Consider the following 27,494-nt stretch of genomic DNA (forward strand, 5'->3'; position numbering starts at 1 on the left):
AAGAGATGTACATAACAAGAAGAAAATAATAAAGGATCGAGAAAACAAAGTCAAATAAAATGAAAGCAGGGCTTGATGCACAAATGGAAATTTTTTATTTTTTAATTTATTTAATTGGAGGCTAATTACTTTACAATATTGCAGCAAATGGAAAATTGAAAGAGCCTGTTCTGTCTTTAGATTTGGACCTTAATCTCTGAGCCTCCTAGTGGTCAAAATGTAATCCATTTTAATGCTACAGTCACACAAATGTCTAAGAAATTAGTTGTTCACGAAAGGTCCCTGAGATAACATGTATGTCTGCCCTTCCCCCGAGGATACCAGATGGGTTTAGCATGACTTTCAGCTCAGATCGCCTCACTTCCTCCATCTACTTCCTGACAACTTCAGGAGTGGGGCTGGCTGGGGGCTTTGCACGTGATCCTGAAACAGCCCTTTCTGGGTGCTGTCCATGGAGGATGCTCCTACCTGGGCCCCCACCTTCAGTTTCTCACCATCCCTTCCAGGGCACCCCATGACCCACCTCCTGCTGGTCTCCGCCGCCTCTTAAACACAAAGAAGTTACTCTGGTCTACGAATCCCCCAAAGCACGAAAGCCAAGCTGTGTCCTGTGTAGAAGGAAGGAGAGGAGCGCTTCCCCCTCTCTGTCACACTCAGGCACATGCTGGTCACCCAGCACCACAGGAGGGCTCCCTGAGCCCCAGGCTCTCAAGAGGTCGGTGAGCACAGCGCCATCCACCTCCGCCCACAGCAACTCTTGCTGGAGCTCAGATGGACTCCGACCGCTGGCCCAGAACCAGCCTAGAGGCAGACTGGTTTTCTTCACTCTCCTTCCCATGGCCCTTACCCTCTGGATGGCCAGATTATGAAGTATTTTCCTACAATGAAAATGTGCAAAATAAACACGACTTTAGAAAGAAGTGCAAGGTGATGGCAGACAGGATCAGAAACATTTTCATGTGCAAAGAGGACCACTAGCCATGGCTCGATTAGAAAATCGATGTCTAGGTGGATCCGCTATTCTAGGTGGATCGCTAATCAATTCTAGGTGGATTGAATTTACATAAAATGGTGTAATTGGATTCTGCCCTTGACTTAACCAAAGAGCTCCTAGAACAAAGCAGCTCTCAGCTTGACAAGTGGGCGCCTAAGCTCACACTGAGAACAGGGGCTCTCAGACTCTCTGCCCTCTCCACCACCACCGGCGGCACACGCGGGGTCACTAGGGTTCCTAGCTGGGATCAGGGGAGCGAGGCCCCAGAGGGCACTGAGGTCTTCGTCCAGACACAGGGGGCGCTGGGGGAGGTCCCGGTGAGATGAGAAACCTGACCCCCTGAAAACTACATTTAGAGGTAATTCCCGATTTGCCTGAAACCAGAGGGAGAGGAAATGGTGCTAAAGGTAAGCTCGAGTTAATACTGATATCAGCAGTGTGCAGAGAAGCAGCCAGGGAAAAAGACCTCAAGGCCCGAACCTCATCTCACCCGCAAAGCCTTCCTAACCTCCCACTATGGGCGGCACTGACCACTCGAGACAGACGGCAGCAGAGGTATAAGACGGGCACCTGCTAAGAGGGGGAGTCGAAGGCACGTCCAGAGGGGAGGGTGGGCTCAGAATTGAGGTCAGGGGATGTTCCACTTGATCCATTCTGAGCCTGTTCAGAAAAAGACTTCCCAGGCCACTGGGCAGACACAGCCCAACTGGAAAATGCCCTTAAAAGGAACAGCGTGCCTCTGGATGTGCACACCTCGCTGGGTGGGGTGTGGCAGAGGCAGCTTTCTGTGAGCCTGAGTGTGCACGTGATCGCCCATGCTGAGCGGTGGACCAAGAGGCCAGAAAAGGCAGCAGTGGGTGGACATGGGCCTCAGGGGCCCAGGAGTTGACTCAAGGAGGGCTGGTCACCAGGAGAACCGAGAGTTAGCATTTACACAGCGGTCAACATGCAGATGGAATAGAGTGAATGGAGCGAATGGAGACGCAGGCCTGGGCCCCAAGGCTGGGCTACAGAGCCCCAAGGTGGCCTGGGCGGCATGAGACCATCTGCCACCCACACCCCTTCCAGATGTCACCGCATTCATACTTCAAAACCTCGTGGTCCCAAAAGGCATTACTCTTCTCCAAGACTGACTAAAAAGTCTTCTCTGCAGCCTGAAGTGGAGAGCCATCCCCACCGTGGGCCCCAGAACAGGACCAGGCGGGGAGAACCCAGGGACCCAGGGGGTCCCTGCTGCTACATTTTACAGCATGGGAGGACCCCAGCCACCTTACACTCCTTCAGGCTGGAGGCTGGGGGCACATTAAAGCTGAGGCAGCCAGGACTGCGCCGTCAGCTGCTGGGGCCAAGGCCTAAGAAGAAACCAGGCATCCAAAGCAGCATGGACCCACTGCTCCCTACCCCCACCCTTAAGAAAGCTGTCTGCTGAGGGGGGCTCTGTGGAATGAACGTCTCAATGGTGCCTTTCAGTCACCTCTGAGGCGCCAACGCCCTTCCTGGGGTGGAGCGGACGGAAATCACGTTAGGAGATGCAGCTCGCAGGAGACACTGTCCCGGGGAGGCAGTCACCACTTCCATGTCCCATGACCAGGGTCTGACCTGCGGTCACGCAGCTGAGAAACCGCCCATTCCTCAGAGTGACTCTACTTCCCAAAAGCAGATCTGGGGTAAGAAGGCTCACAGTGTATCAAACCAGCTATTGGCTTATATGAGAAGCCAAGACCTGCTGGAGGTTGTCCAGGCACCCTGGAAGAGGGGTGGGGCGGGCCCCAAACATGGGAGCCACCCAAATGCGAACTTCTTCCAGAGGCAGAGTCAGGGACAAGGAGAGGCGGTCTCCTTGGGCCACGCTCTCTCCTGCCCCACACTGCCCTCCCATTTCACGGCTACAGTTCAGAGATACGAGCCACAGGTCACAAACATCAAAACTGTCCCCCTGAGAACAAAAGACACCAGTCTGCTTCCAAGAACAGGGGAACGGGTGACACTTGAGGGGGAGAGGGCTACCATCTCACTTCTACAGAGCTCAGCCTGGCTTCCACAGGGAAGGTTCCAGAAAATTCAGAATCACATTGAGAATTCAGCAGCGACTAAGGCAGTGTTTGCAAAGCGGCTGGAGCTTGCAAGATGGTAGGGCTGGGGAGTGATCTAGACCTCCTTTGAGGGGCATTTCCTCCACACACAGTGCTCCTGAAGTTCTGTCTGTAGCCAGCATTTCTCTGACCTGAAGATGAATGTAACCTCCCACGCACACAGCTAACTCTCTAGTCCTAACCTCCCCCCAACTTCAGACCTGCTGTGTACTGCCTCTTGGGTGTCCCTCAGGTACAAGTTCAAAATGTCCCAAATTAGCCTTCTGCTCTTCTGCCCTGTCTGCACCTGCTCCTGTGGTCCATCCTCAACAAGGGCAGGCTCCACAGCCACCCAGGCATTCTAGCTTTCCACTGCTGCCCTCAACTCTGTCACCACTGCTCTAGCTCACAGCCTCACGTCTAACTGGAATATCGCGATAGCGTTCCAGCAGTCTGTCCTAACTGCGGCACGTCCAGGCTCCGTCCAGCTATTAGGTTCCAACAATGCACATCTGACCAGGCACCCCTCAGCCTGGCATCCCAGCTCCACGCAGCCACGAGGTCCTCCGTGACCTTGCCCCCTGCATCCCTCCAGCCGGCACTCCTACGACTTCCCGCCTCCCATTTGAAGCCTCAATAGTAGCTAAGAAGCTATGACCCCACCCCACCTGAAGCCATGCTAGTTCACACTCCCAGGCCTTTCCCTGGACGTCCCTGCCCCTCCTCCAGGGTCCTTTCTCTTGGCTCAGGGGGCACCTTACCCATCATCTTACTGTTGCAGTTACTGACATCTGCTGGTTCAAAGCCAGGGCTCACCCATGGGCCCTGTTCCTCAGAGGTAAGGTGAGGCAGGAAAGGTAAGCCGGAAAGAGCGCGGACAGGTAGTGACTGAGGTGAGCTGGTTCTTGGGAAGCTGAGAAAGGGGCCAAGGAATGATCGGCGTCTCCCCGACTGCCTCACCTGTGAACAGAGTTCCATTCTCCAAGGGTCCCTCACATCTACTATCTCATTTAATAGCATTTCCCAGGTTCATGAACAGCCAGAGTATGCATGGCAGCAAAGTATCAATAGGTGGGTGTTAGAAGGAACCTCCTTCAAAATCCTTTGCAAACCATAGTCCTTGGCTAGCACTTTAAAACCCTCCTAAGGAGAAAGCCTGGAGGTCAAAGTGCTGAGAGCTAAAAAAAACCATCCTGTGTGAAGCTTTCTGACGCAGTCTCCTGGTGCGGGAGGCAGCTCTTTAAGGCCGACATTTAGAAAGCACCGCGCGGGCCTGGGATGAGATGGCTGAGTGAACCTGCACCATCAGCCTGGAATCAAGACCAAAGTCCCCTCCACGGCGCTCCACACCCACTGACTCCTCTTACCCGCTTCTGCCTCAGCCTTGGCACAAAGCTTCTTCCATGCCAAGAGGGAGGGAGCCGGGAGGCAAACCCACAGGGGAGAGAAAGCACTGTCCAGGAAGCCCGGGTTTCTCACGGTTTAACCTCTGATCGAGCCGAGTCTTACGGGAGGCAGGACTGATCTCCTGAGAAAAAGCGAGGTTCTTAAAAACCCCATTCCCTTAGCCCAAACAGAAGCTCAGTGGAAGAGACGTCCCTTTGACTACCTTACTTTTCCCAATCTCAACTCGCCTCTCTCTCTCACCCATATTATTGTGAAGATGGAAAGTCTTACCAGGTGCTTCAACAAGAGCTCAGCCTTGCTCAAAGCACATTGCTGGGTCTGAACATCCCCAGTCCTTCAATTGGTTAGGATTCTCTATGTCCATACTTGTTAAAAATTGAATTCGTAGGGAATTTTAACTGAAAGCGTGGTCTACAAAGTGCTCTGGCACCCGAGTCACCTGCCCCAGCGGGAAAGGGGACTCAGTGTAGCGGTGAGAGCACCTCAGGCCCCAGAGGCAGATGTGGCCGAATCCTGTCTCCGCCATTTTCAGATGTGTGACCCAGGCAAGTCACTCTTCTCTTCTGGGAAATGAGAGAAATATTAGTACCTCCTGGGGCTGCTCTGAGTAGATGAGATGATGCATATAAAGTGCTTAGCTCAGAGCCTGCTGAAAAGCTCAGGGAACACTGGCTACTTTTTTGCTACTATTAATAATGATCTAGTGATGATGTCACAGTTGTTTCTACCCTTTGATAAGCTCGCCCCCTGCTCTAGGCCACTGATTCTCAACTATGTCCCTTCTCACTGGAGGGTCTCAAAATTCTCCCAGGTTGTTACGCCCCAGTGGAAAACTGCCATGGGTGAGAATTTGCCCATGTATGTACACCAGTGAGGCATGTGCACACGGGGATGGTGTGAAGGCACAGGAGGGTCTCGAATCACTGCTCAGGGCCAACAATTTACCTCTAATCCCCTCAGCTACCAGTCTGGCTCCAAGACTGATAAAGCTCTCACATCACAGCAAATATAAGGACAGCCTGAGGATTATGTGCGGTTTTTTTCTGCAGGAGAAAAACACATTATACTTAAAAGAAACTGTCTTCTAATCTGGATCCTAAGAGTTTGTAATTCACTTCCAAATTACCTGGATGGTACCATGATAACCTCCTTGGGTACACACCAAGCTTAAAAATTAGGACAGCTTCTTTCTAGCATACACCTTAGGATCTTGGAAGATTTCAACATAGGTTTCTCTCTTTTGGTGTGGGGGGCTGCATGGGTTCTCCGGTGAGCACTGAAGTGGGAGCTGTTGTTGAAATCTTTGCCACACTCTGTACACTTGTAGGGTTTCTCCCCAGTGTGGATTCGCTGATGAATGATGAGACTGGAGCTCTGGTTGAAGCATTTCCCACACTCTCTGCACCTGTAAGGCTTTTCTCCTGTGTGGATCCTCTGGTGGGTAATGAGGTTGGAGCGGTCACGGAAGAACTTTCCGCACTCGAGGCATTTGTAGGGCTTCTCTCCTGTGTGCACCCTCTGGTGTGTGATGAGCTTGGAACGCTCCCCAAAGCATTTCCCACAGTCCATGCACTCGTACGGCTTCTCACCAGTGTGGGTCCGCTGGTGGTTGGCCAGCGTGGAGCTCTTACTGAAGCTTTTCCCACACTCAGCACACTCAAACGGTTTCTCTCCTGTATGGATTCTTTGGTGACTGATGAGGGCGGAGCTTTTAGAGAAGCTCCTTCCACATTCAGAACACTGATACAGCTTTTCCCCTGCATGGGTGCTCTGCGGTCCAGGAGAATTCGCATTCTTACTGGCACTGTGAGCTTGTTCAGGATTTGTCCCCTCTATGGAGTTCCTCCAGTGAGCACTGAAAGATGGGCTCTGGCCCGAGTGTTCCCCAGGCTCACGACAGTGGTCAGGATTTCCTCCCAAGTGGATTCCCTGATGTTTCAGAAGGTCTGAGCTCTGGGTAAAGCTTTCCCAACATTCCTCACATTTATAGGGTTTTACCTTCGTGTGTGTTCTCTGGTGGGTGATAAGATTGGAGAGGTCACTGAAGCTTTTCCCACATTCAAGGCATTCGTAGGGCTTCTCTCCAGTGTGGATTCTCTGATGGGTGTTGAAGTTGGAGCGGTCACTAAAGCTTTTCCCGCACTCGAGGCATTGGTAGGGCTTCTCACTTGTGTGTATCCGCTGGTGGGTGGTTAGCTGTGAATTCCGGAGGAAGGTTTTCATGCACATGTCACACTTGTAGGGCTTCTCTGCGAGGTACAGGCCTTGGTGGTCAATGAGCTTTTCTAAGTCCTCTTCAGAAGAACACTCTTCCCACTGCTCCTGGGATGGATCTCCCCACTGTCCTTTACCTTCATTTTCATTTTCACTGTCTTCCCCCCAATCATGAGGGTAGCAATCATCCCCAGTAGTGCATTTTGATAAGGCTCCGGGCAAATCTTCAAAAAGGTCCTGCTCTGAAATCTGGTCTTCATCCTCACGCCTCATCTCACAACCTGGAGAACGGATAGAAATGCATTCATTAGTTAGTGTCTATTTATACATCTGAATCTTGCATCTTGTGAATTTGGCTGACCTGAATTTGTACTTGTGTCTTACATCTCACATCTTATAAATGTGACCAAGATGAAACTAATCAGGTTTTGGTACACACATGCATTTCTGATTTGTTAAGCTTAGGAACGCGGTCTGAGACGTGGTAACTCCACCAAAGGAACCACTGAGCCCAGCCCAAGCAGCCAGCTGTCAGTCCCCTTAGCCAACCACCCTATTCCATTGCTGAACAAGGAACACCTTCTGCTCCTGGTATATTCAGTCTGGCCTGTGTCATATGAGATTGAAAAAACTCTATAATTGCCCAGATGGATCCAAGTAAAAATCTAGACCAACTGCTTTTTTCATCTGGGGAATTACACTAAGCCAGAGACTGGATAATCTCAGGAAAACACAAATCCTTTTCTTATTCAATTCTATTCCCTTTTTCAGTTCAGAGAAAAGATAATGAGCCTGGCTCCCACACTCTCTGTGCGCTTGCAGATTCTGTGGACAATCTAATTACTAAATTCTTACCAGTGTCTGAGGTTTTAGGACTTGGGGTTGGAGGTCTGATGACATCTTCACCTGCCATCCCATCCCAAGCCTCCTGGCTGACAACCTGGGTACTGCTCTGATCAGAAGTAGGGAGGCCTGCTGCCTCCCTGCTGGTCCCCACGTCTCTAACCGCAGTCCTAGCCCTCATCAGCGAGTCCAGCTCCTCATAGAAGGGGCAGGCCCCAGGCGGGTGGCTGCTCTTGGCTTTCCGGTAGCTTCGAAGCAGGTTTTTGAACCTGTAGCGACACTGCTCCAGGGTCCTCAGGAAGCCCTGTGCACACAGCCGCTCTGCGATGGCCCGGTACACCTGGCCGTTCTGGTGACAGGTGCGAAGCTTCTCGGAGAATGGGGACTCACTGAGAATGGTCAGGAAGGCCTTGGTCTCCTCGTAGCCCCAGTGCACACCTGCTGTCAGGAGCGAAGAGTTCAGAGTTGAGAGACTTGATAAGATCTGCCTAGGTCATCAGGGATCAGGGTCACCTGCTCTGCTAAACGCCTAGAACACAGGCACTTTGGAGACTACCCAGGTGCCAGGGCGCCAGCTAATAGTGTACCCTTGTTTCTCGAAAGGCTGTGCCAGGGCTTCCCACCCCCACCTCCTTCTAAGAGATTCTATTAACACTTAAGTGTCTTGGGACTTCCCTGACAGTCCAGTGTTTAAGACTCTACACTTCCAACGCAAGGGGTGCAGGTTCAATCCCTGGTCAGGGAACTAAGATCCCACATGCCATGGGGCATGGCCAAAAGTAAAAAAATAAATAAATCCTTAAGAGTCTTGGCTGAAGGGGAGGACTTAAGGAGCTGTATTATACCAAGTGACCAGTCCCCTGGCTTCAGCTGACTGTATCAAGGAAAGGCTTATAACCAAGATACAGGAGACTCTCTGTATCTCCACATCCATTCAACACATGTCCTCTACTTACTTTATAAACTTCCTTTTTAACAAACTGAGAATCCCTTCAGATAACCTTGTAAGAGAATCCAACTGAGGATGCCCCTTCCTCTTTTGTGGAAGAAGGAAAAGGAGGTGATCTATTTTCAGTTCCTCTGCAGGTAAAGGACACAGCCAGGGAAGCAATGTGGTTGAGGGAAACCCACCTAAGAGTGGAGGCAGGAGCCCTGAGCTCGGGTCCTTGTGTATCTTTAGACGCGACACTTCATAGCCTGGCCTCCTGTGTTTCCACTTTTACAGTGACTGGGTGTCTCCTCAGCATATGTTGTTCAAGTATACACTGTCATGATGTCTGCTACACCAGTGAAATACTTCACTCAATATCTTTCTTTACCTAAATTTACAACTTGTGAAATCACAGGCTGATGTGCTTATACACATAAAATTTAAAAGTTCACTCATGTTAACACTTTTGATCATCCCCATATTACCATTAATACCCTCTGAGAAACACTGAATTAGCTATTTAAGGTCCCTTAAGGTTTTAAGTGTTTGCTTCTTTTTCGTACGGTGAAGGAAACCATCAACAAAATGAAAAGACAACCTACTGAATGGGAGAAAACAGCTGCAAACAATATGACCAATAAGGGATAACTATCCAACATATATGAACACCTCATACATCAATAAAAGCAAATAACTCAGGTTAAAAAATGAGTAGAAAACTACTGAGCCCGCATGCTGCAACTACTATGCCCACACACCTAGAGTTTGTGCCCTGAGACAAGAGAAGCCATTGCAATGAGCAGCCCGAGCACCGCAACTAGAATAGACCCCATTTGCCACAACTAGAGAAAGCCTATGCACAGCAGGGAAGACCCAGCGCAGCCAAAAATAATAAATAAGAAAAAACAAGAAGAACTGAATAGACATCTTTCTAAAGAAGAAATGCAGATGACCAACACATGAAAAGACGCTCAAATATTGCTCATCACGGAAACACAAAACAAAGCAATAAGAGATATCACCCTATAGCTTTCAGAATGGCTGGCATCAAAAAGTCTACAAATAACAAATGTTGGTGAGGGTGTGAAAAAAAGAGACTCCTTGTACATTGTTAGTGGGAATGTAAACTGACGCAGCCACTGTGAAAAACAGTACGAAGGTGTCTCAAAGAACTAAAAATAGAACTACCAAGTGAATCAGCAATCCCACTGCTGGGTATGTATACAAAAAAAACAAAAACATTAATTTGCAAAGATACATGCACCCCAATGTTCATAACAACACTATTTACAATTGTGAAGGCATGGAAATGACCTAAGTGTTCATCTACAGATGAATGGATAAAGAAGGTGTGGCATGTGTGTGTGTGTATATTTATATATTTACATATTTATATATACTAGAACACTACTCAGCCATAAAAAAGAATAAAACTTTGCCATGTGCAGCAACATGGATGGACTTGAAGGACATTGTGATAAATGAAATAAGTCAGACAGAAAGATAAATATTGTATAATATCACTTACACGTGGAATCTAAAAAATACAATAGACTAGTGAACATAACAAAAAAGCAAACTCACAGGTATAGAGAACAGACTAGCAGTTACCCAGTGGAGAGTGGGAAGGGGCAATATAGGGGTAAGAAGGAGGAGGCACAAGCTATTGGGTGTAAGATAGGCTCAAACTACCAGGTGTTGTACATGGGTAATAGAGCCAATAATTTTGCAATAACTGTAAATGGAAAGTAACCTTCAAAAATTGTATCAAAATTTTTAAAAAAATTGTTTTCACGTGTTTGCTTCTCTAAGGAAACTCAGACAAAGAGAACTGACCACAGCAAAGAGGATCAGAGCTCGAGGCTGACCTTGCTCTAGCAGCATCGATCCAGACTGGCAGTCTGTGTCCTGAGCTACAGCAGAGGTTTGGTTGGTAGGAGGGTTGGAATCTGAATCCAACTAAGCCCCAAAGTTCTTACCAATACGACTCTGGAGCAGAGCTGGGCCCCCTGGGATCCCGGGCCCCTGGATGGACTCGTTGGTGGCCAGGTCATCACCATTACAGTCGTCTGCTGTTTCCTCCGGCTCCCAGCCCCCTTCCTCCTGCTCATCCACCTCCATGTCACTGTCCCCTAGCCTGGGGAGAGCCACAGTCTCTCCTGCGCCATCTGAGGCTCTGATGGCTGTCCGAGCCCTGACCAGGGCCTCCAGCTCCTCGTAGAAGGGGCAGGTCCCTGGCGGGTGGCTGCTCTTGGCTTTCCGGTAATTACGCAGGAGGTTTTTGACCCTGTAGCGACACTGCTCCAGCGTCCGCAGGAAGCCCCGTGCCCTCAGTCGTTCTGCAATGGCTCGGTACACCTGGCGGTTCTGGTGACAAGTGCGGAGCTTTTCAGAAAAAGGAGACTCACTCAAAATTGCCAGGAATGTCTTGGTCTCCTCGTAGCTCCAGTGCACACCTGACACTTTCACATCCTCCACGGGCACCGGGCATCGTTCCTCCCAGGTGTTGCAGTCCCTCCAGGCCAAAGCCTGAGCTGGTTTTGTTTGCTCAGGATCCAAGCTGTAATCTGCAGGGTTCTTTTTTCCAGAATTTACAAGTCTTGGACCCCAAAACTCTGGTCCCTGCTCTTGCTGGGCGATGATGGTTGGTTTTGAAACCGGAACTCCTATACAAAAGGAAGAAGAACCATGATTAAGTAGAAATGATCTGTCAAGCAAAGCATTTTGTCTAAAAAGTCCTTTACACATCATTGGACTCCAAGAAACTAATGAGAAATTTGCATGCTAATCCCTTAAAAGGACTGAAAGGAAAGGGAGAGGTCACTAGAGGTAACCTCCCCAGAAATATACTGACTTGGTTGCTTTGTTTATTTGCTCTTTGGTTGGTGTGATAAAATACATCATACAAAAGAGGGGCTGTTACTGGTCCACAGATGGGAACATACTCTAAATTAAGACAAATCAGAATAAATTTCATGGCTGGAAGAAAGGCTGTGTGTGCACATGTATGTCTGATTTGAGTTTCTTTTAGCTAAAAACTTGAGGTCTCAAATGCCACTGGCACCTACCTTTTGCACCTACACAAAATAGCTTTAACACAAAGCTAAGACAAAGGCTGGTGAGGGAGAGAGAAAGAAAAAACCCAGGCCTGCTGGGTGATGTTGCCAAGCCAACTTGTACCGCGGTTGGAGCACGCCCTCCTCTGGACATCCAACACCATGAGAAAATAAAGTTCCTCATTTCTCAAAACACTTAGCTAGATTCAAAGGACAAGTGTCCCAAGAGCTCCTGACCCCAGCAAAGAGGAAGCCTTTAATTAAAATAAATATTTGAAGAAAACTAGATGAAAGAGTTTAGAGATAAAGAGGCTTAAGGATTATCTAGTGCAGCATTTCCCAAAGGTTGTTCTTTGAAGACTATTTTCCCCAGATATCACTGTTAAAAAAAAAAGGGGGGGGGGGCACGCTTTTCATCATGTGTTAAAAGGACACACTGCCCAGCAAGTAGCCAACAGCTCCTAGTGTCTCACTTTACTGCCCAGAGTCAGACTTGGCACCGACTCTCTACCTGATTCCACTCTCATGTCTCACTCCCCTCTCACTGATCTTATACTCCGCCGGGAAATGTTCATTATGGCTTGACTTCCCGTGAAGACGTGCCTACAGAGAAAGGGTCTGTGCTGGTCATAGGGGCTGCAAGGATTTTGAGCCCTGTGATATTTCTTTTGCATTGATTTAAACACATCATTCTCCTGGGCTTAGTTCACTTTACTCTGATATGAGAGATGGACCCTGTTTGATGCTGAAAAGACTGGGTTTCTTCTGGGCTGGCAGGCTGGGCGCAGCCCCAGGACAGGGGTGAGTACTGAGAAAATGAGGATAATGAGCCCTGAGCAGGCAGGCTCTTGGCAGCCAGCCTGCCGGCCCAGAAATCCGCTCCCCACACCCTTGCCCTGCCCTGGCCACAAAGAGCATGTCTTCTTGCCGGGTCTGAAATTCCAGAGACTTCTCAGATCTACGAGTCTTAGGGAGTGAGGAAACGCACCTTGGGAACTGAGTGTACCCAAACCCAACCATATCTTATCCAGAGAGCACAATTTCCTTACCCAGGGACAAGCCGTTCCCACAGCTGTCTCCTGGGGGGTCCATGCAGAATTCCTTCTCAGCGTGTCTGTCAGGGCCCAGGGCTTCCTGTGGAACATACAACAGAGGACCTCAAATGTCACTGACCTTTGAAAACAGCCTGGGAATCCCGCCAGGCCCCGGGAAGGGTAATGGACACAGCGATAGCCTGTGTGAGGCCAGTGGGCAGCCTCAGGGGGCAGCTCGACCCAGCAGAGGCCCAGCACACGGGGCAGGAGGGGCGGAGGACTCGCACCCTGCACCCGATGGCCACAAAGAGAGGAGGGGAGCTGGGGTCAGGGCACAGGAAAGTCATGACGGCAAGGGGGAGCAAATGGTAGCTTACCTGAGACTCCGCAGTCACCTCCCAATCTCCGACGCTCCCCGTCTTTGGGAGAGCAGGGACTCGGGGAGTGAGGACAGCTGGGAAGGAGAAAGCATCTCTGAAACCCAAGTTCTGGTTTCCAAAAAATCACCTCGCTCTCAGGTCGGGCTTTCCTAAAGCCTTGCTTGGATCACACTGAGACTGCCACTGTAGCTAATGTGGATTCCTGCTTTCACTTTCCTTTGAGAGTTTCTGGCTGCTAAGCTGCCCCAGGAGAGACATCAGCCCTGAACTCCTACGCTCACCAACCTGCCCCAGGCCCAGCTTGAACCTGCTACAGGACTCAGCGACAGTGAGGCCTGCTAACACCAGTGGGAGTTTCATCTCCTCACTTTGCAGGATGTCCATCGGACACGATTCTATCCCTTGCCTGGAATTCTGCACATCCCTCCTGGGGGATTCTACCTTAGCCCCACCCCTAAGCCCTCTTCCCTGATGTTCCCTGACTCGGTACTCACCACTCTCTTTCAAGGGCTGTGGCACCGTCTTGGTGTCTAGATACTTGGGAAGGTCAGGACACGAGTTCTTCACCCACTGCTTCTGGGACTGTCCCTCGGGCCAGTGATCTGCTGGCTGCAGCTGGCAGCCCTGAGATTCCTTCATCGTCTTTGAGGACCTCGTATCTTCTGCACACAGTTCCAGTTCCTACACACAGACGGCCAAAATTTCCAATCATAAGTTCAATAACTGGTAGGGTAGGGCAAGTTCTTTACAGTTACAACTGTGGTTCAGATGTTAACAGGCTCTTAAAAAACAAAACCAAAGACGGCTTAAAGTATGACAAAGTCATCAGACTGACTTCAGTAAACAGTCCAGCATTTATACCACCAAAGCGGATTGTCTGCTCAACTTTTTTCATAGGTACTTTTCAACACTTACATGGTTCAAAAACAGAAAACATACACAGAGATATAATTAGTGAAAATACCCCAAACTCCACCTGTCTCCATTCCACCTGTCCAGTATCTTCCCCAACTCCTCACCATAGGTAACCACTGTTCTTCTGCAGCCTTTCAGAGTTTCTTTACATACAAGCAACCATATAAATATATATTACTTTTCCCCATTTTAACATTAAAGGTAGCAACTATTATACAATGCCTTCAACCTTATTTTTTTTAATCCAAGATAATATTCACCTTTATCAAACTTTATTAATGAGTTTGCCAAAAACTTACTCCAAAAACCTTTTGGCCAATCTGAAAACTCAAATCCACTCTCACAGAGAGGAATTTTATCTCTGAGAAAATAAATTAGGATGGCTTGTGATCATCAAAAGCCACTCCCAATGAGGAGACCCACCAATGTTCTGTGATGTTCATAGAGAGAAAACACCTGCTTGTCAATGTTTTAAGAAAATAATAACTTTGTGTTCAAGATAAAAATAACTTTGTTATAGTTACAATCTTATAATCCACAGAAGTACTACCTACTAGACCCAACAATTATTCTCACTCCCAGCACTAACTCCTCCAACTATTGCTAAACCTAAGCAAAGATTCTGATTCCATGAATGGTCATTGTAGATGCAGAAAGAAGCAGATTCAAGTGCCTATGGGGAGGCAAAAAATCAGAAGGATGTTCACTGGGGTAAGGGTGAATTAAGAATTCATCAAATATGGTTCATAGATGCAATGGAATACTACTCAGTCATAAAAAAAGAACAAAATAATGCCATCTGCAGCAACATGGATGCATCTAGATATTATCACACTAAGTGAAGTTAAGTCAGAAAGAGAAAAACATATACCACACAATATCACTTATATACGGAATCCAAAATATGACACAAATGAACCTATCTGTAAAAGAGAAAGATTCACAGATATAAACAACAGACATGTGGTCGCCAGAGGGAGGAGGTTAGGGGAAGGACGGATTGGAAGTTCGGGGTCGGCAGATACAAACTATTATATACAGAATGGATAAACAAGGTCCTCCTGTATAGCACAGGGAACTATATTCAGTATCCTATGATAGGCCATAATGGAAAAGAATATAAAAAAGGATGTATATACACACACACACACACACAGACACACACACACACACTCCCCTAAGTCACTTTGCTGGACAGGAGAAATTAACACAACACTGCAAATCAACTATACTTAAAAAAAGAAGCATCAAAAATGCCTGTGTACCACACAAAAACCTGCACAAGGATGTATATAGCAGCTTTATTAATAATTTCCAAAACTTGAAGGCAACCAAGAGGTCCTTTAGCAGGCAAACAGATAAAACTGTGGCACATCCAGACAACAGAATATTACACAGCACCAAAAATAAATCAGCTGTCAAACCATGAAAAGGCATGGAGGAAACTTAATGCACATTACAAACTGAAAAAAGTCAATCTGAAAAGATTATATGTATATACATATATACTGAGTGATTCCAACTATATGACATTCTGGAAAAGGCATAACTATGAAGACAGTAAAAAGATCTGTGATTCTGTGGCTGCCAGAGGTTTGGAGGAAGAAGATGTGGTAAGGAATTCGCCTGCCAATGCAGGAGGTGCGAGTTCAATCTCTGGGTCTGGAAGATCCCCTGGAGAAGGAAATAGCAACCCACTCAAGTATTCTCTCCTGGGAAATCTCATGGACAGAAGAACCCGGCATGCTACAATCCATGGGGTTGCAAAGAGTCGGACACGACTGGGCACGCAGGCGCCGAGAGTGAACGTTAGTGAATTATGGACTCCGGGTGATGACAGAGTTCAGCGATTGCAATGTCTGGTAGTGGAGGCTGGTAGTGGCAGAGACTGTGCGTGTGTGGGACAGGGGATGAATAAGAACTCTGTACCCTCTATTCAATTTCACTATGAAACTAAATTGGTCCAAAAAATAGCCTTTTTTTTTTAATGCCAAAGCACCTTATGGGGAAAGAGACCACGCAAGAGTGATGACAGAATGCTGCCACTGCGGCTAAGTCGCTCAGTCGTGTCCGACTCTTAGCGACCCCATGGACGGCAGCCCGCCAGGCTCCTCCGTCCCTGGGATGTTTCAGGCAAGAGTACTGGAGTGGGGTGCCATTGTCTTCTCCAGATGACAGAATAAACAAGTTCAAAAATCACAAAATAGCAAAGTTGAAAGATTTTTTTAAGCAAAGTATTTTCAAGGCCATTCAACCCCTGTAGGCAGCAACCCTTTCAGGTGGTGGCTCTCTTTGAGGAGCATAGTTAAATGAATTTCATTCCATTACTAAGACTTGGAAAAGTTTTATCTGCAGAGACTGTAACTAACCTTGCAATGTAACATTATGAGCTAGAATATATGTGCCTGGGGGAGAAAAACAAGCTTCTCTGCTATTATCCATTTGTTTTGACATTTGTGAGTACTCAAGAGCAGGTAGAAAAGTTAAAAAATGAAAATAAAAGTCACAGGAAAAAAACATAGAGAAGATTCTGTTACCTCTTTTGTTTCAATTTTAGAAGTAGTTCAACCTTTGCTCAGTTCACAAGGGTATAATTTGAGAATTTTTGGTCTAGTCCAACCCTCTCATTTGTACAGATGAATTATAAAGACCTTGATTTAAGTCTCATCTCTTGATTTCAAGTTCTTTATCTTCCAGCGCTGAAGCCCTAAGACATCCCAACGCTTCTTCACTGCCACTTAAAACAAATAGTTGGTTTCTTTAAAAGAAATAATCTGGGAGGGTGGGGTAATATATTAAAATAAGGTATGGGTACATGCTAAGTTGCTTGCAACACTATAGACTGTAGCTTGCCAGGCTCCACTGTCCACGGGATTCTCTAGGCAAGAATACTGGAGTGGGTTTCCATGCCCTCCTCCAGGGGATCTTCACAACACAGGGACTGAACCTGCATCTCTTAATGCATTGGCAGGCAGGTTCTTTACCACAAGGGCCACCTGGGAAACCCATAAATGAGGTATACTCTCTCATATTTAATTCTCTAACTTTAAATATTATGCTTTCTATATCTTCAGTTCATAAAGGAATCCAAAAAGCAGAGCCACATACTTTAAATCTTTCTGACCCTTAATCTCACATCAGTATATAACTTTACCTCTTATGACAGACAGAAACCGCTGCTGTGCACAAGGGATGTGGCCTCAAACCTACGATTTCCCTCAACAAAACGCGATCAACTGTAGTATCATGAGAATTACTGACTATGTAAGAAGTGGAAGCAGCAAGGTAACATTGAGATGAAGGTTTTTGTTGGCTGGCTCAGGCCATAGTGGCCTGAAGGACTTGTTCTACAAGAACCAGCTTCAAAGCAGGAATCAAAATTTGTGTCGTAGCAAAATTATAAATTATTTTCATGGGCTTTCAGGGTTTCTTGCAAATTGTTGAAACTGTGAATGTTAAATCCACAATACTTTCACTTCCCTTATCTCAGCTCTACCATTTCTATAAATCTGGACAGGTTACTTACCTGAGTCTGTTAAACTATTTGAAAATGGCCATGTCAGCAGTACCTACCTTACAGGGTACCTTACTGGGTAGCTGGGTTGATAAGATAAGGAATACATACAGAAAGCTTGGAACAGCGTCTGAGGCACAGTGAATGTGCAATAAATGTCAGTTAATATTTCATTTGAGCCTCATGACTCAGGTATTTCAATTCCTATGGTTTGCAGGTAAGGCATCTGCCATACAGTAGAAAGAACAATGAACTTGGAACCTAAGAATCTGGGTTTAGGCTCTGGTCCAGGCTCTGGTTCATACTGACTGAGCCTCATGAGCCACCTGACTTCAGGGGCCTTGGTTTAATCGTAAGATGAGGATAATGATGCTATTTCTGTCTACCTACATACCTGCTGTAAACTAAAGAGATCACATACTTAAAAAAGATCTTAAGTATAAAACACAATACAAATTAATGTACGGCGATTATGGTGCTGGGAGGCAGCTTAGAGCAACGGGTACAGACGCTGGGTGTAGAATCAGACTGCCTGAATTCAGATCCTGCCTCTCTAGAGGCCAGTGGCCTTGATCCAACGACCTTGCTTCATTTTCCTCACGGGTAAAACTAGGACAGACAGTACCTGCATCATTTAACTGCTGAAGGATGAAACGAGTGGATACATGGAAAGCACTCAGAACGGTGCCTGGGATAGAGCAGTTTGAACACATCAGATGACTGATAACATCACTACTGAGGTTTCAGCAATTATCCACCTGGTAGCAGTCCCGCAACCGCCCAGGCCTGCTCCTTGGAGAACAGGCTCTTTGCCTCACCCGCTGCCCCGTGGCCCGGGCTTCTCGGTGCCAATCCTCCACCAGGGCCACCGCCTCCTCGCCACTCTCAGGGTGGCGGGCCTGGACCCAGGCCTGGACCTCCCGCGGTAAGATGGTCAAGAACTGCTCCAGCACCAGCAGCTCCAGGATCTGCTCTTTGAGGCGGATCTCCGGCCTCAGCCAGTGACAGCAGAGCGCCCAGAGCTGGCTGAAGGCCTCATGGGGCCCCGCCGCCTCCCTGTACTGGAACTGCCTGAAGCGCTGGCGGGAAGCCTCGGGGCCAGGGACGGGACCGCGGCCCTTCTCCTTGGGCTGGGAGACTGGCGTCCAGGCGTCGTCCTCCAGCTTCACAATCACAAGTTCTTCCGGCTCTTGTTGCGGGGAGGCCAGGGCTCCTAGGGCTACGGCCATGGTGTCTCCTGGACGCCGCCCTTCAGCTGGGCCCTCCATGTCCAGCGTCTTCCTGCATCTGTAGCGTGTCCTCAAGGGGCTCCCGGGAGAGGAAAGGCTCCCCTGGCTCTGAAGGCAGAAAGACGAGGGACAGTGTGAACAAGAGGATTAGGAACCCCACCTTCCCCACTGCCCCCTCCCCTCCCACAAAACCTTCCACTGCATTGCATGGGGCAGGGCTACTAAGAGATGTTCTTTCCCATAAGCAGGACGTTAAGACCACAATCTGCCCCCGAAACCAGCAGCCAGCGACCTCAGAGGAAGACCACATGGTACAAAATCCTCTGGGATGCCCTAAATGTCTTAGCTGGGTGTCCAGGCTGCCACGCTTGGCCCAGCCCAGCCTTCCTCCACACGTGTCCCAAGCCCAGCCTCGCCTCGCCTCCAGCTAGGTTCCAAATGTCACCCCCACTCCGTAAGGTCTTTCTTCCTGGGCCATAAGCTTTCCTCTCGGAGTGCTCTCTTTGCAAAATCCCTCACTCTACACTCCCCCTCGGTCATCCCACGCATTTGCCATTTTTCACTACCTCCAAACTGATGAGTCACAAAACTCCAGCCAGGAGCTGTCTCCGGACCCCAAGGTCCAACCACCTACAAGGCACTTCCACCTGACTCTCATAAGCACCTCCAACTCAATGAGTCAAAAACTGAATTCAGCATTTTCCCCTGCAAACCTGTTCCCCTTCTGGAACCCTCCATCGAGCAAAGGCACCACCTTTCAACAAGGTACCCATGCCAGAAACGTGGTTATCATCTTTTCCCAAGATCCCCCACATCCATTCATTACCAAGCTGGGTCTACTTGGCATTCTCAGCATTCCCCCAAGGACAGTGAGTGGCTAGGAAGAGGACCCATGACCGCCTGGCAGCCTCCTGCTTGTCCTTCAGCTACCAGCTCAAAGTCCCCTCATCTATTAAAAAAGTTTCTTGACACGTTCTTATCATGCCCAGCCCCCGTCCCTGCTCTCCAAAAGTCAACTCCCCTCATCCTGTGTTCCCAAAGCACGTGGCATGTACTTCTAACTTGGCATGTACTTCTAACACAGGTGTTACCTATTGTAGGTACCTGTTCTGACAGTTACCTGTAGTTACTGACAGTCCCATCTGACTGTATTGCTAGGCCCACTACTGCACCTTACCCAATTCTGTATCCACAGTGCCCAAGCTAGCATCTGATAAATAGCAGGACCAATGGAAGCTTTGCCTTTTATTAAAATGGTAAATCAAGTACATCAAAAACCTAATGGGCTATGGAGGATACATAATTTATATTGAGCTAAGGAATTAACCTTTCATGAAATTTCTCTTAAGTTTTTTAATATGGGCCATTTTTATAGTCTTTTACCGAATTTGTTACTATATTATTTCTGTTTTATGTTTGGGGGTTTTTTGGGGTTTTTTTGGCTGTAAGGCATGTGGGCTCTCAGCTCCCTGACCAGGGATTGAACTCCCAACCCCTGCATTGGAAGACGAAGTCTCAACCACTGGACTAAATTTCTTTTTTAACCACAGCCTCAAACGTGCACTAGTCCAAACACATTTGCATCACTGTCTCACATGAAGACTAATTCACTAAGTCATATGTAGAGTCCCACTACGAACCTCGCACGGCATTGAGAGCTGGAGCACCAACCGCGACTAGAACAGTCTCCACCTTCATCAAAGTTACAGTCTAATGAGAGAGAGAGTTGATAAAGCAAGCAAGGCATATGCTCCTGCACAGAGCAAACACTAACAAAAACAGGCACTTAGTAGTCCCACCAGACCCAAAGAGTCTGATAAGACATATTTTTCTTCTGGGAAGATTTGAAAGTTGCAAATGTTAGTTTTGAACAAAATCTGAAAGATTTTTCTGCTACTCTCTTAAATATGAACAGCAGTCTAGCCACAGAGGGAGGTCAACACAGTCAGCAAAGCAGCCTTCCCACAGAGTGGGCAGAGGAAAAATGAACATGGGTCCTCCTCAGTCCTGAGACTACCAGAAAAATCGGGGGCTCACAGGGGTCAGCAACCTCAAAGAGCATCCATTTTCTGAGTGTCCATGGGGTGCCAGGCTTGGGGCAAAGTGTTCTACATTCGTGATCTCACTGAATCGTCCAGGCAAGCAGCTGAAGGGTCACTGATGTTGAGTTACCTGATACTGATCTGTAAGTTACACACTTTACATACAAACACCAGAAAGAGAATGAAAGGACGTAATTTAAATCACGCAACCAGTTCCACTCACCATGTGTCTATTCCAGAACACGTGGTGATGATACTCATGACGCCGCTGGTCCCCAGGGTGGTTGAGCTTCCCTAAGCCTCCCTGTCCACTGAGAGGGAGCAAAGTGTATTTCATACAGGGTGGTCCCTAAACACAAGCTAACTCTTTCATCTAACGTTCAACCAAGAAAACCTGGCTGTGATGTTAGCTTACTGAATGACAGCATGTTGGCTACGAAATGGCTCCCTGCAAAGGATTTTCAAGCTGACTGTGATTTTGGCTAAATGTGATTTTCACCTTCTGTGCTGACTTCACTATATAATTATCCTTGTAACGTATGATTTCACTACATCCCCAATTTACATATAAGGAACTGAGCTTCTGTGAAGATTCGTGTGATGTTCCACCACCAGCAAGTGGCAGAGTTGAGATCTAAGCCCAGGTTCATTTTCTCCGGTCACTTCTCCTAACCATTCCACAGATGAGACAGTCATCCAAACGACTGAGAAGACGGTATGGAGAGTGGAGAGAGCGTGAAGGCAGGAGTGAGCAGATCGGGGTACCAGCTCCACTTCTGCGTTTTACCAGCTGCGTGACTCTGGGCAGGTCACATGGCCTTAGCAGCCGCCTATCCAGACTACAGTAGCCAGACCCTACTCATCGGGTGCCCCAGGCTCCCCAACTAGTAAGACGGTGCATAGCAAAGGACAGGAAGACTAGAACCAGTGGCTGCATATGTGAATGGCATGGGGTTAGGCAATGTAAGTGAGTACATGGATGGAGTAGCGACTGCAGCCAACTATAGAGCACCAGGACACAACTGACCCAGTATTCACAGGCCTTCCAGCTTTTCTCAGAGGAGCCAGAACTCTGGATTCCAAAATGTTGGCAACCAACTCAAAACTGTTTCAAACACTGTGAGGACTAACTAGAGCGTGATGGTAGGCTGCATTCAGCATGGGCTGTTACCCTGCCACCTTTCAGCTAAATGATCTCAAAGGTCTCTTCCAATAGCCAGGAAGATTTAGAAAGGGCACAGAGTCCCTCAGCAATGAAGGACGTGTCATCAGAGCCAGGCTCCCTTTATAAACAAACCCAGAGAAGCAGGGAGGCATCCCGACTCCCTGAGTGTGCATGCAGACATGGGGAGTGGCGTCGTCCCAGTGAATGACAGGCTGCAAGAGAAGATGTGCCCCAGTCTCCTGGGAAAGGCCAAGACTAGTCTGTGACCTCCAAAGAGAAAGAAACTGGGAGTTCCCAAAGGCTATCAAGTTCACTTGGCTGACTGTCCAGGCTACTGCTTAGAGCAGCCCAAGCCTACACTTAAGGACTTAAACCAGGGACAGCAAACAGGTTTCATTTAAAGCACCAACTACAGTCAACTGTGCTAAGGACTCTGCATCCCATGATCCCATGTGAACATGTACTGTGATCAATAAGTTGCGACCGCCAGACACAGGAGGGGGCGAAGGAGCACACATTATGGGCATTTGCCACGTCTGGTTTAAAGTCCTGTTGGCACTGAACCAGCTGACAGCAAAGACAACCCTGACAGGATACTAAAGCTCACAGCCCTAGAAATCCACTAGAAGTAGCAGTCTTCAAGCCTGGTACAGCAATGCTCACCCTGGACAGTCTTTATTCACATATTCATCAAGCATTTACTGATTTACTTGATTTTAATATATTAAGTACTTACTACTCTGGGCTGGGCAATGGGGAAATGGAGGTGATGCAGAAAGTGTTCCTGTCCTGAAGATACTCACAGTATAGTGGAAGCAACAACAACAATAGAAAAATCACAGACAATTATGATCAAATGTGGTAAATGCAATAAAAGAGGTCTGTGGGAGCTGGGGTGTGGGGGTGACTTAAATGAAGAAAGTAACCTTTGATTTGGTTCTAGAAAAAAGAAAAAAAGACTGAGTCTCTGAGCAGAGATTGGGGGGAACGTGTATTCTGAGCAGAGAGAACAGCATGTATAATGGTGGAAAATCAAACAGCCTCCCCAAGATATGGCGATAACCTTGCCAGCACAAAGACTAGGATGGAAAAGGAGTTCATGAAGGGTCTTGAATGTCAGGCTAAATTATCTGGACTTAATTCCATAGGTGATGGGAGTTAATGAAGGTTTTTAAGTAGAAGGCCTAATCTGATCTGTGGGTTCAACAGATCACAGCAGCCACAACATGTCTGTCCAACCTGTGAAGGTGACAAAGTGTAGGTTTCAACAAAATCCCTGATAAGGAAATACTCAACATACATTAACGAAATTAAAAGATCTGAAGATCCCTGGATGTGGAAGAATGCAAGGGGAATCAGAGGGCACCTGGGTAAAGAGGATGTTGGTACATTTACTTCCATCAGGCAGAAGGAAAGAAGTGCAGGTTGAGCGCAGAACACAAGAGCCCACCCTCTGGGTTCCAGAGGTCATGACCATTAGAGAAAGTGTATGCGGGTATCAAATGTTTGTTTTAGATGAGCAGGTAGAGGCTCGAACACTCTCTTTAAGGTCAGGCTTCAAGCTCAGGCCCTTTTCCCTCACTTCTTGCCACGGCCCCAGAACCCTCTCTTCTTCCCTATGAGGTCTCTAGACCCTTCCACCTTCAGAACCTCTTCCGATCCTCCTCAACTACAGAGCTTTCTAAGAATCTCATCACTGCAAGGGCCTTCTACCTACCTCCTCATCCCCGACCCCTCTATGACCCTTTCCATCTCCGGACGCTTCATCCTCTGACCGTCCCTCACTCCCCAGCCCACATAAAAGCTTCTTTCTCCCGTCTCACCTTCCCCGACCCCCTATGATAACCACCACGTCCTAAGTCTCCTCCAGCCCAGAGCCTTGAGTCTCAGCTGCCCTCGCCCAGCCACCCGGACTCACCCACCGAGACACCCACTTCACAACAGGGCGGAAGTGCTCCAGGACTCGCGCAGGGAATGCTGGGACGCGGAGTCCGAACCGCGCCACCCCGTGAATGGCGCGTCTGTGACTACAACTCCCAGAAGGAACCGCGTGAGCGCAAGCGTGTGGCCCCGCCCCCTCCTCGTTTGCGGTCTTGCAGGTGTTGTCAGCCAATAGATGCACCATCTCCTCCGTGTCCCCGGCACCAGAACAAATCGAAAGAAATTATTACGCATGGGGGCGGGGCCTGCTGTGATCCCGGTCCTTTCCACAGGCTCTGGAATAACGGCACCGCCCAGGGGGCGGGCATTCAAGTCGAAGGGGCGGAGTCTCTTGAAGCGCGGAGCAAGATTCGGAGGCCGGGGGTAGATCAAAGCAGAAACAATAAGAAATAAGGAGAGAGGGTGACTAGAGGTGACGCACCTGGAGGGCGGGAGAGAGTTGGACAATAGTAGGTTCAATTTCCAGTTCACAGTTAAGCTGCGTAACTTTGGATCAATGGTGAATCTCGCTTTCTTCACCTGTGAAGTGAAGATAATAATCGCATCCGTGTCGCTGGGTTTTTGTGAGACTTACTGGAATAATACACATAAAACGATTAACTCAGAACCGGGGTCTTAATAATACACAGGGAATATTAGCTATTATCATGTAAATAGTAGGGAGCTTGGCACTTCCTGCGTGCTGGAAGAATGTTAATCGTTATTAGAGTATTAATCACCAGAATAATTTTAATATAAATGCAGTTGCTTTGTTCCGTTATGAATACTTTGGAGTAAGAGCAATCTAACATGGGTTTGAGAATGTGAGTTTTGTAGTCAGACAAGGATCCAAATTCCAGCCCAGTGACTTCACAGCTATGTGGCCTTGAACAAATGACTGCGTCTCTTTTGGCTTAAGTTTTTTGGTAGGTAAAATGCAAGTGATAGAACTTACATTGCAGGGTATTGTGAAGATATATGAGATAATGCAGGGAAAGCAAGGTTTCTGAAGTCAAACTGCTTGTGTCTGACATTTCGTACTTTCATATGCAGGATGTAGTTGGTTTCACTAATTGTGAAACCTGGGGCAAATTACTTAACCTCTTTATGCCTCAGTTTTCTTAGCTATAAAATTGGAATTACAATAATGTCATCTACCTGCTAGGAATAAATGGGGAAAATATGTAAAGGGCCTGTCACATCTGGCAAAGGAGTTTAATAATAACTGCATGCGTGCTACCTGACTTCAGTCGTACCTGTTTCTTTGAGACCCCATGTACTGTAGCCCACCAGGCTCCTCTGTCCATGGAATTCTCCAGGCAAGAATACTGGAGTGGGTTGCCATGCTGTCTTCCAGGGGATCTTCCTGAACCAGGGACTGAACCCACATCTCTTACATCTCCTGCATTGGCAGACAAGTTCTTTACTACTAGCGCTGAGGTAGGAGATAGACAATCTCCAGGTTGGACATTTACGATTAGCCAGCCTACTCTTTGCATTTCCAGAGGTAAGAAATAGGCGGGATCCAGTTGAGAAATTTACAAGCAGCCCCCCATTTGCTCTTGGAAATGGAAGCAACAGCAGAAACAGGATGAAGAGCCAGTCTATCCCTTGTTAACACCTCAAGGGAATAATCATGGCAAGGAGGAAGAGAGGCAAAGACCCTTCCGAGTAAAAGATAAGGGAGACACTACACAAGTGCAGAAAAGATCCTTGGAGTCAGAAGTCAGAGGACTTTTCCAGGACTCATTCCAAGCCACAATGAGCCTTGCTCCTGCCAGAAGCCTTCACTTCGAGATCCATCTTGGCTGATGGGTGCATCAGCTGTAGAAAAAGAAACCAGATGACTGGCCTGAAGGAGGACAAAGACCCAGAAGAACTGCCTTATATAAATGACTTAACCACCTCTTTAAGGCGCTCCTCCTCACTAGGGGGAACGCCCACACCCTTACTCTCTGGGTGTGCATCTCTGCCTTGCTTCTATCTCAACTAAACAAACTGTTTCTCTATGTGCTCTCCCACATGTTCTGCTATGTCTCTGATACTAAACTTTGTACCTGCATTTACAGTGTCTGCCTCCGTGATAAATGCATTTTTCACTGGAGGCAAATGTCCAGGCAAGATTAGCTTCTAGCCTCTAGCCCTTGCTAGGCTAGGATTCCTAGTTTTCATCCAGGCTACCCAGGTTCATTCCTGGGCAGGGAATTAAAATCTCACTTCATGCCCCTGTTCTTTGCTGTCTCGCTGAGATAAGCACCACCTGGGAAGCCCTAATAATAATTAGCTATTATTATTTTTACTGATAGTTATGAGACTAAGGGGAAATCGACAGTACATGGCATATGGCATGTGCTCAACACGTTAGTGGTTTTTTAAATTATGAAAAAATCTATATTTGAATTTTAAGGACCCAGTTCAAAGCTCTTCTCCTCTGTGAAATGTGTTTCAGCCCATTTATAGTAATAATTCATGTGATTTTACTCAGTGAATCTAATAGCAACCTACAAGCACTCCTTGCTGTTGAAACCTCACCACAACCCTGAGAGGTGGGTTTTATTCCAATTTAAAAGGAGGAAATGAGGGCTTAGACAGATGATGTGATCTGCTCAAGATAGCTAACACAAGCTGGGATTTGATCTTCAGGGCACTTAACTCCAAAGGTTTCTTCTCGGCCCCACACTGCATAGGAAAGTTGAGTGAGGAGAAAGACAGTGAAGCAGTGTGAGGGGCTAGGAGAGTTGAAGACATTTGACAGAGTGTGATGCTCTGGAGCTGGAAAGGTGGCTTTGCAAGGGTCAGGAAAGGACATACCCCTCAGGATCACCTCCCTGAAGAGGAATGGAGGGGAGGCTGCAAAGGGAGAAGAATGCCATTAGGACACAAGAGGGCGCCCCTCACCCTAACTCCAGCCTGGAATTGTTCCTTGCTTACCCCTAAGCCTTTGTCTAATTAATGCCGGGCATGTTCCAGGAGAGGAAAGCTAAGGCCCCAGGAGGACAAGTGCCCTGCCCAGTGTTGTATGGAAATAAACAACAGAGCCTGAACTAGATCCCAGTTCTCTGCTCCAATCTCTACCAGCATTTTTTTCTGTCCACAATTATCTATCAAGACCCTTTGTGTATGGGGCTATAAGAAGGCTCTAAGGATGCCGAGATGAATCAAACCTAGCCCCTGTCCTCAGAGCCTGATCTCTAACTTGCCCAATTGAGTGTTCTATTAGGAAATGAGCAGTGTTTCCTATGAGCAAAACATTTGTCAGCACACGCTCCCAACATATGTGTATTTATCTACTTATAAGTGATACACGTTATAAATATATAATTAAATGAAAAGCTAACTTTTTATTGAACATTTATAATGCATTATTAGATCCTGCTCTCAGTGCTTTATACATATTAAGTCATATGGCCTCTCAAAACCCTTTGAGGGAGGGTCTAATACTATACAATATTACTAAAGCCATATGGCTAAAATGCAAGCAGTCTAACTACAGAATAAACTGAAATTTAAAAAAAGATGGATCCTATTGTATAGCACATAGAACTCTGCTCAATGTTATGTGGCAGTTTGGATAGCAGGGGAATTTGGGGGAGAATGAATGGATGTATGTGTATGTATGACTGAATCCCTTTGCTATCCACCTGAAACTATCACAACATTGTTAATTGACTATATTTTTATAAAATAAAAATGTTTTCTTTTTTAAAAAGTCACAGTTAAGCTTGCTTCCTCCTGCTACTCTCTCCTGACACAATAAGTCTTAAGACTTCTTCTGAAG

The 27,494-nt window shown here is 47.4% G+C and overlaps 1 protein-coding gene across 6 annotated transcripts; it reads right to left on the reverse strand.

Annotated features, from left to right (window-relative positions):
* ZSCAN20 (zinc finger and SCAN domain containing 20) lies at window positions 1–23,745 on the reverse strand. 6 transcript variants are annotated; one of them, XR_010660508.1, is made up of 10 exons: window positions 23,715–23,745; window positions 18,179–18,697; window positions 13,426–13,612; window positions 12,929–13,005; window positions 12,567–12,651; window positions 10,441–11,127; window positions 7,543–7,971; window positions 5,600–6,968; window positions 5,419–5,516; window positions 1–878 (listed from the first exon to the last, which is right to left on the reverse strand). XR_010660508.1 is itself a non-coding variant. In XM_065916805.1 (9 exons), exons 2-8 carry the CDS (start codon window positions 18,626–18,628, stop codon window positions 5,641–5,643), a joined length of 3,243 nt encoding a protein of 1,080 aa, XP_065772877.1. In that variant the 5' UTR covers window positions 18,629–18,697; window positions 23,715–23,745; the 3' UTR covers window positions 1–878; window positions 5,600–5,640. The 6 variants fall into 6 exon arrangements, 4 of the variants coding, with proteins under 4 accessions (XP_065772877.1, XP_065772866.1, XP_065772878.1 ...); XR_010660507.1 differs by having other exon boundaries at window positions 5,419–6,968; XM_065916805.1 differs by lacking the exon at window positions 5,419–5,516.
* Window positions 23,746–27,494: the final 3,749 nt, after the last annotated feature.

The sequence above is a fragment of the Muntiacus reevesi genome, chromosome 1, assembly GCF_963930625.1.
Source record: "Muntiacus reevesi chromosome 1, mMunRee1.1, whole genome shotgun sequence".
Classification (NCBI taxonomy): Eukaryota; Metazoa; Chordata; class Mammalia; order Artiodactyla; family Cervidae; genus Muntiacus; species Muntiacus reevesi.

What these genes read in the sequence shown, in the direction of transcription:
- ZSCAN20 (XM_065916805.1), bottom strand. Translation starts at nt 18,628, where the DNA reads ATGGAGGGCCCAGCTGAAGGGCGGCGTCCAGGAGACACCATGGCCGTA. An exon ending in CCCGGGCCACGGGGCAGCGG is followed by an intron (nt 13,613 to 18,178) that starts GTGAGGCAAAGA and finishes GTCTGTGTGTAG; the next exon opens with GAACTGGAACTGTGTGCAGA. An exon ending in TGGGAACGGCTTGTCCCTGG is followed by an intron (nt 11,128 to 12,566) that starts GTAAGGAAATTG and finishes CCTTTTGTATAG; the next exon opens with GAGTTCCGGTTTCAAAACCA.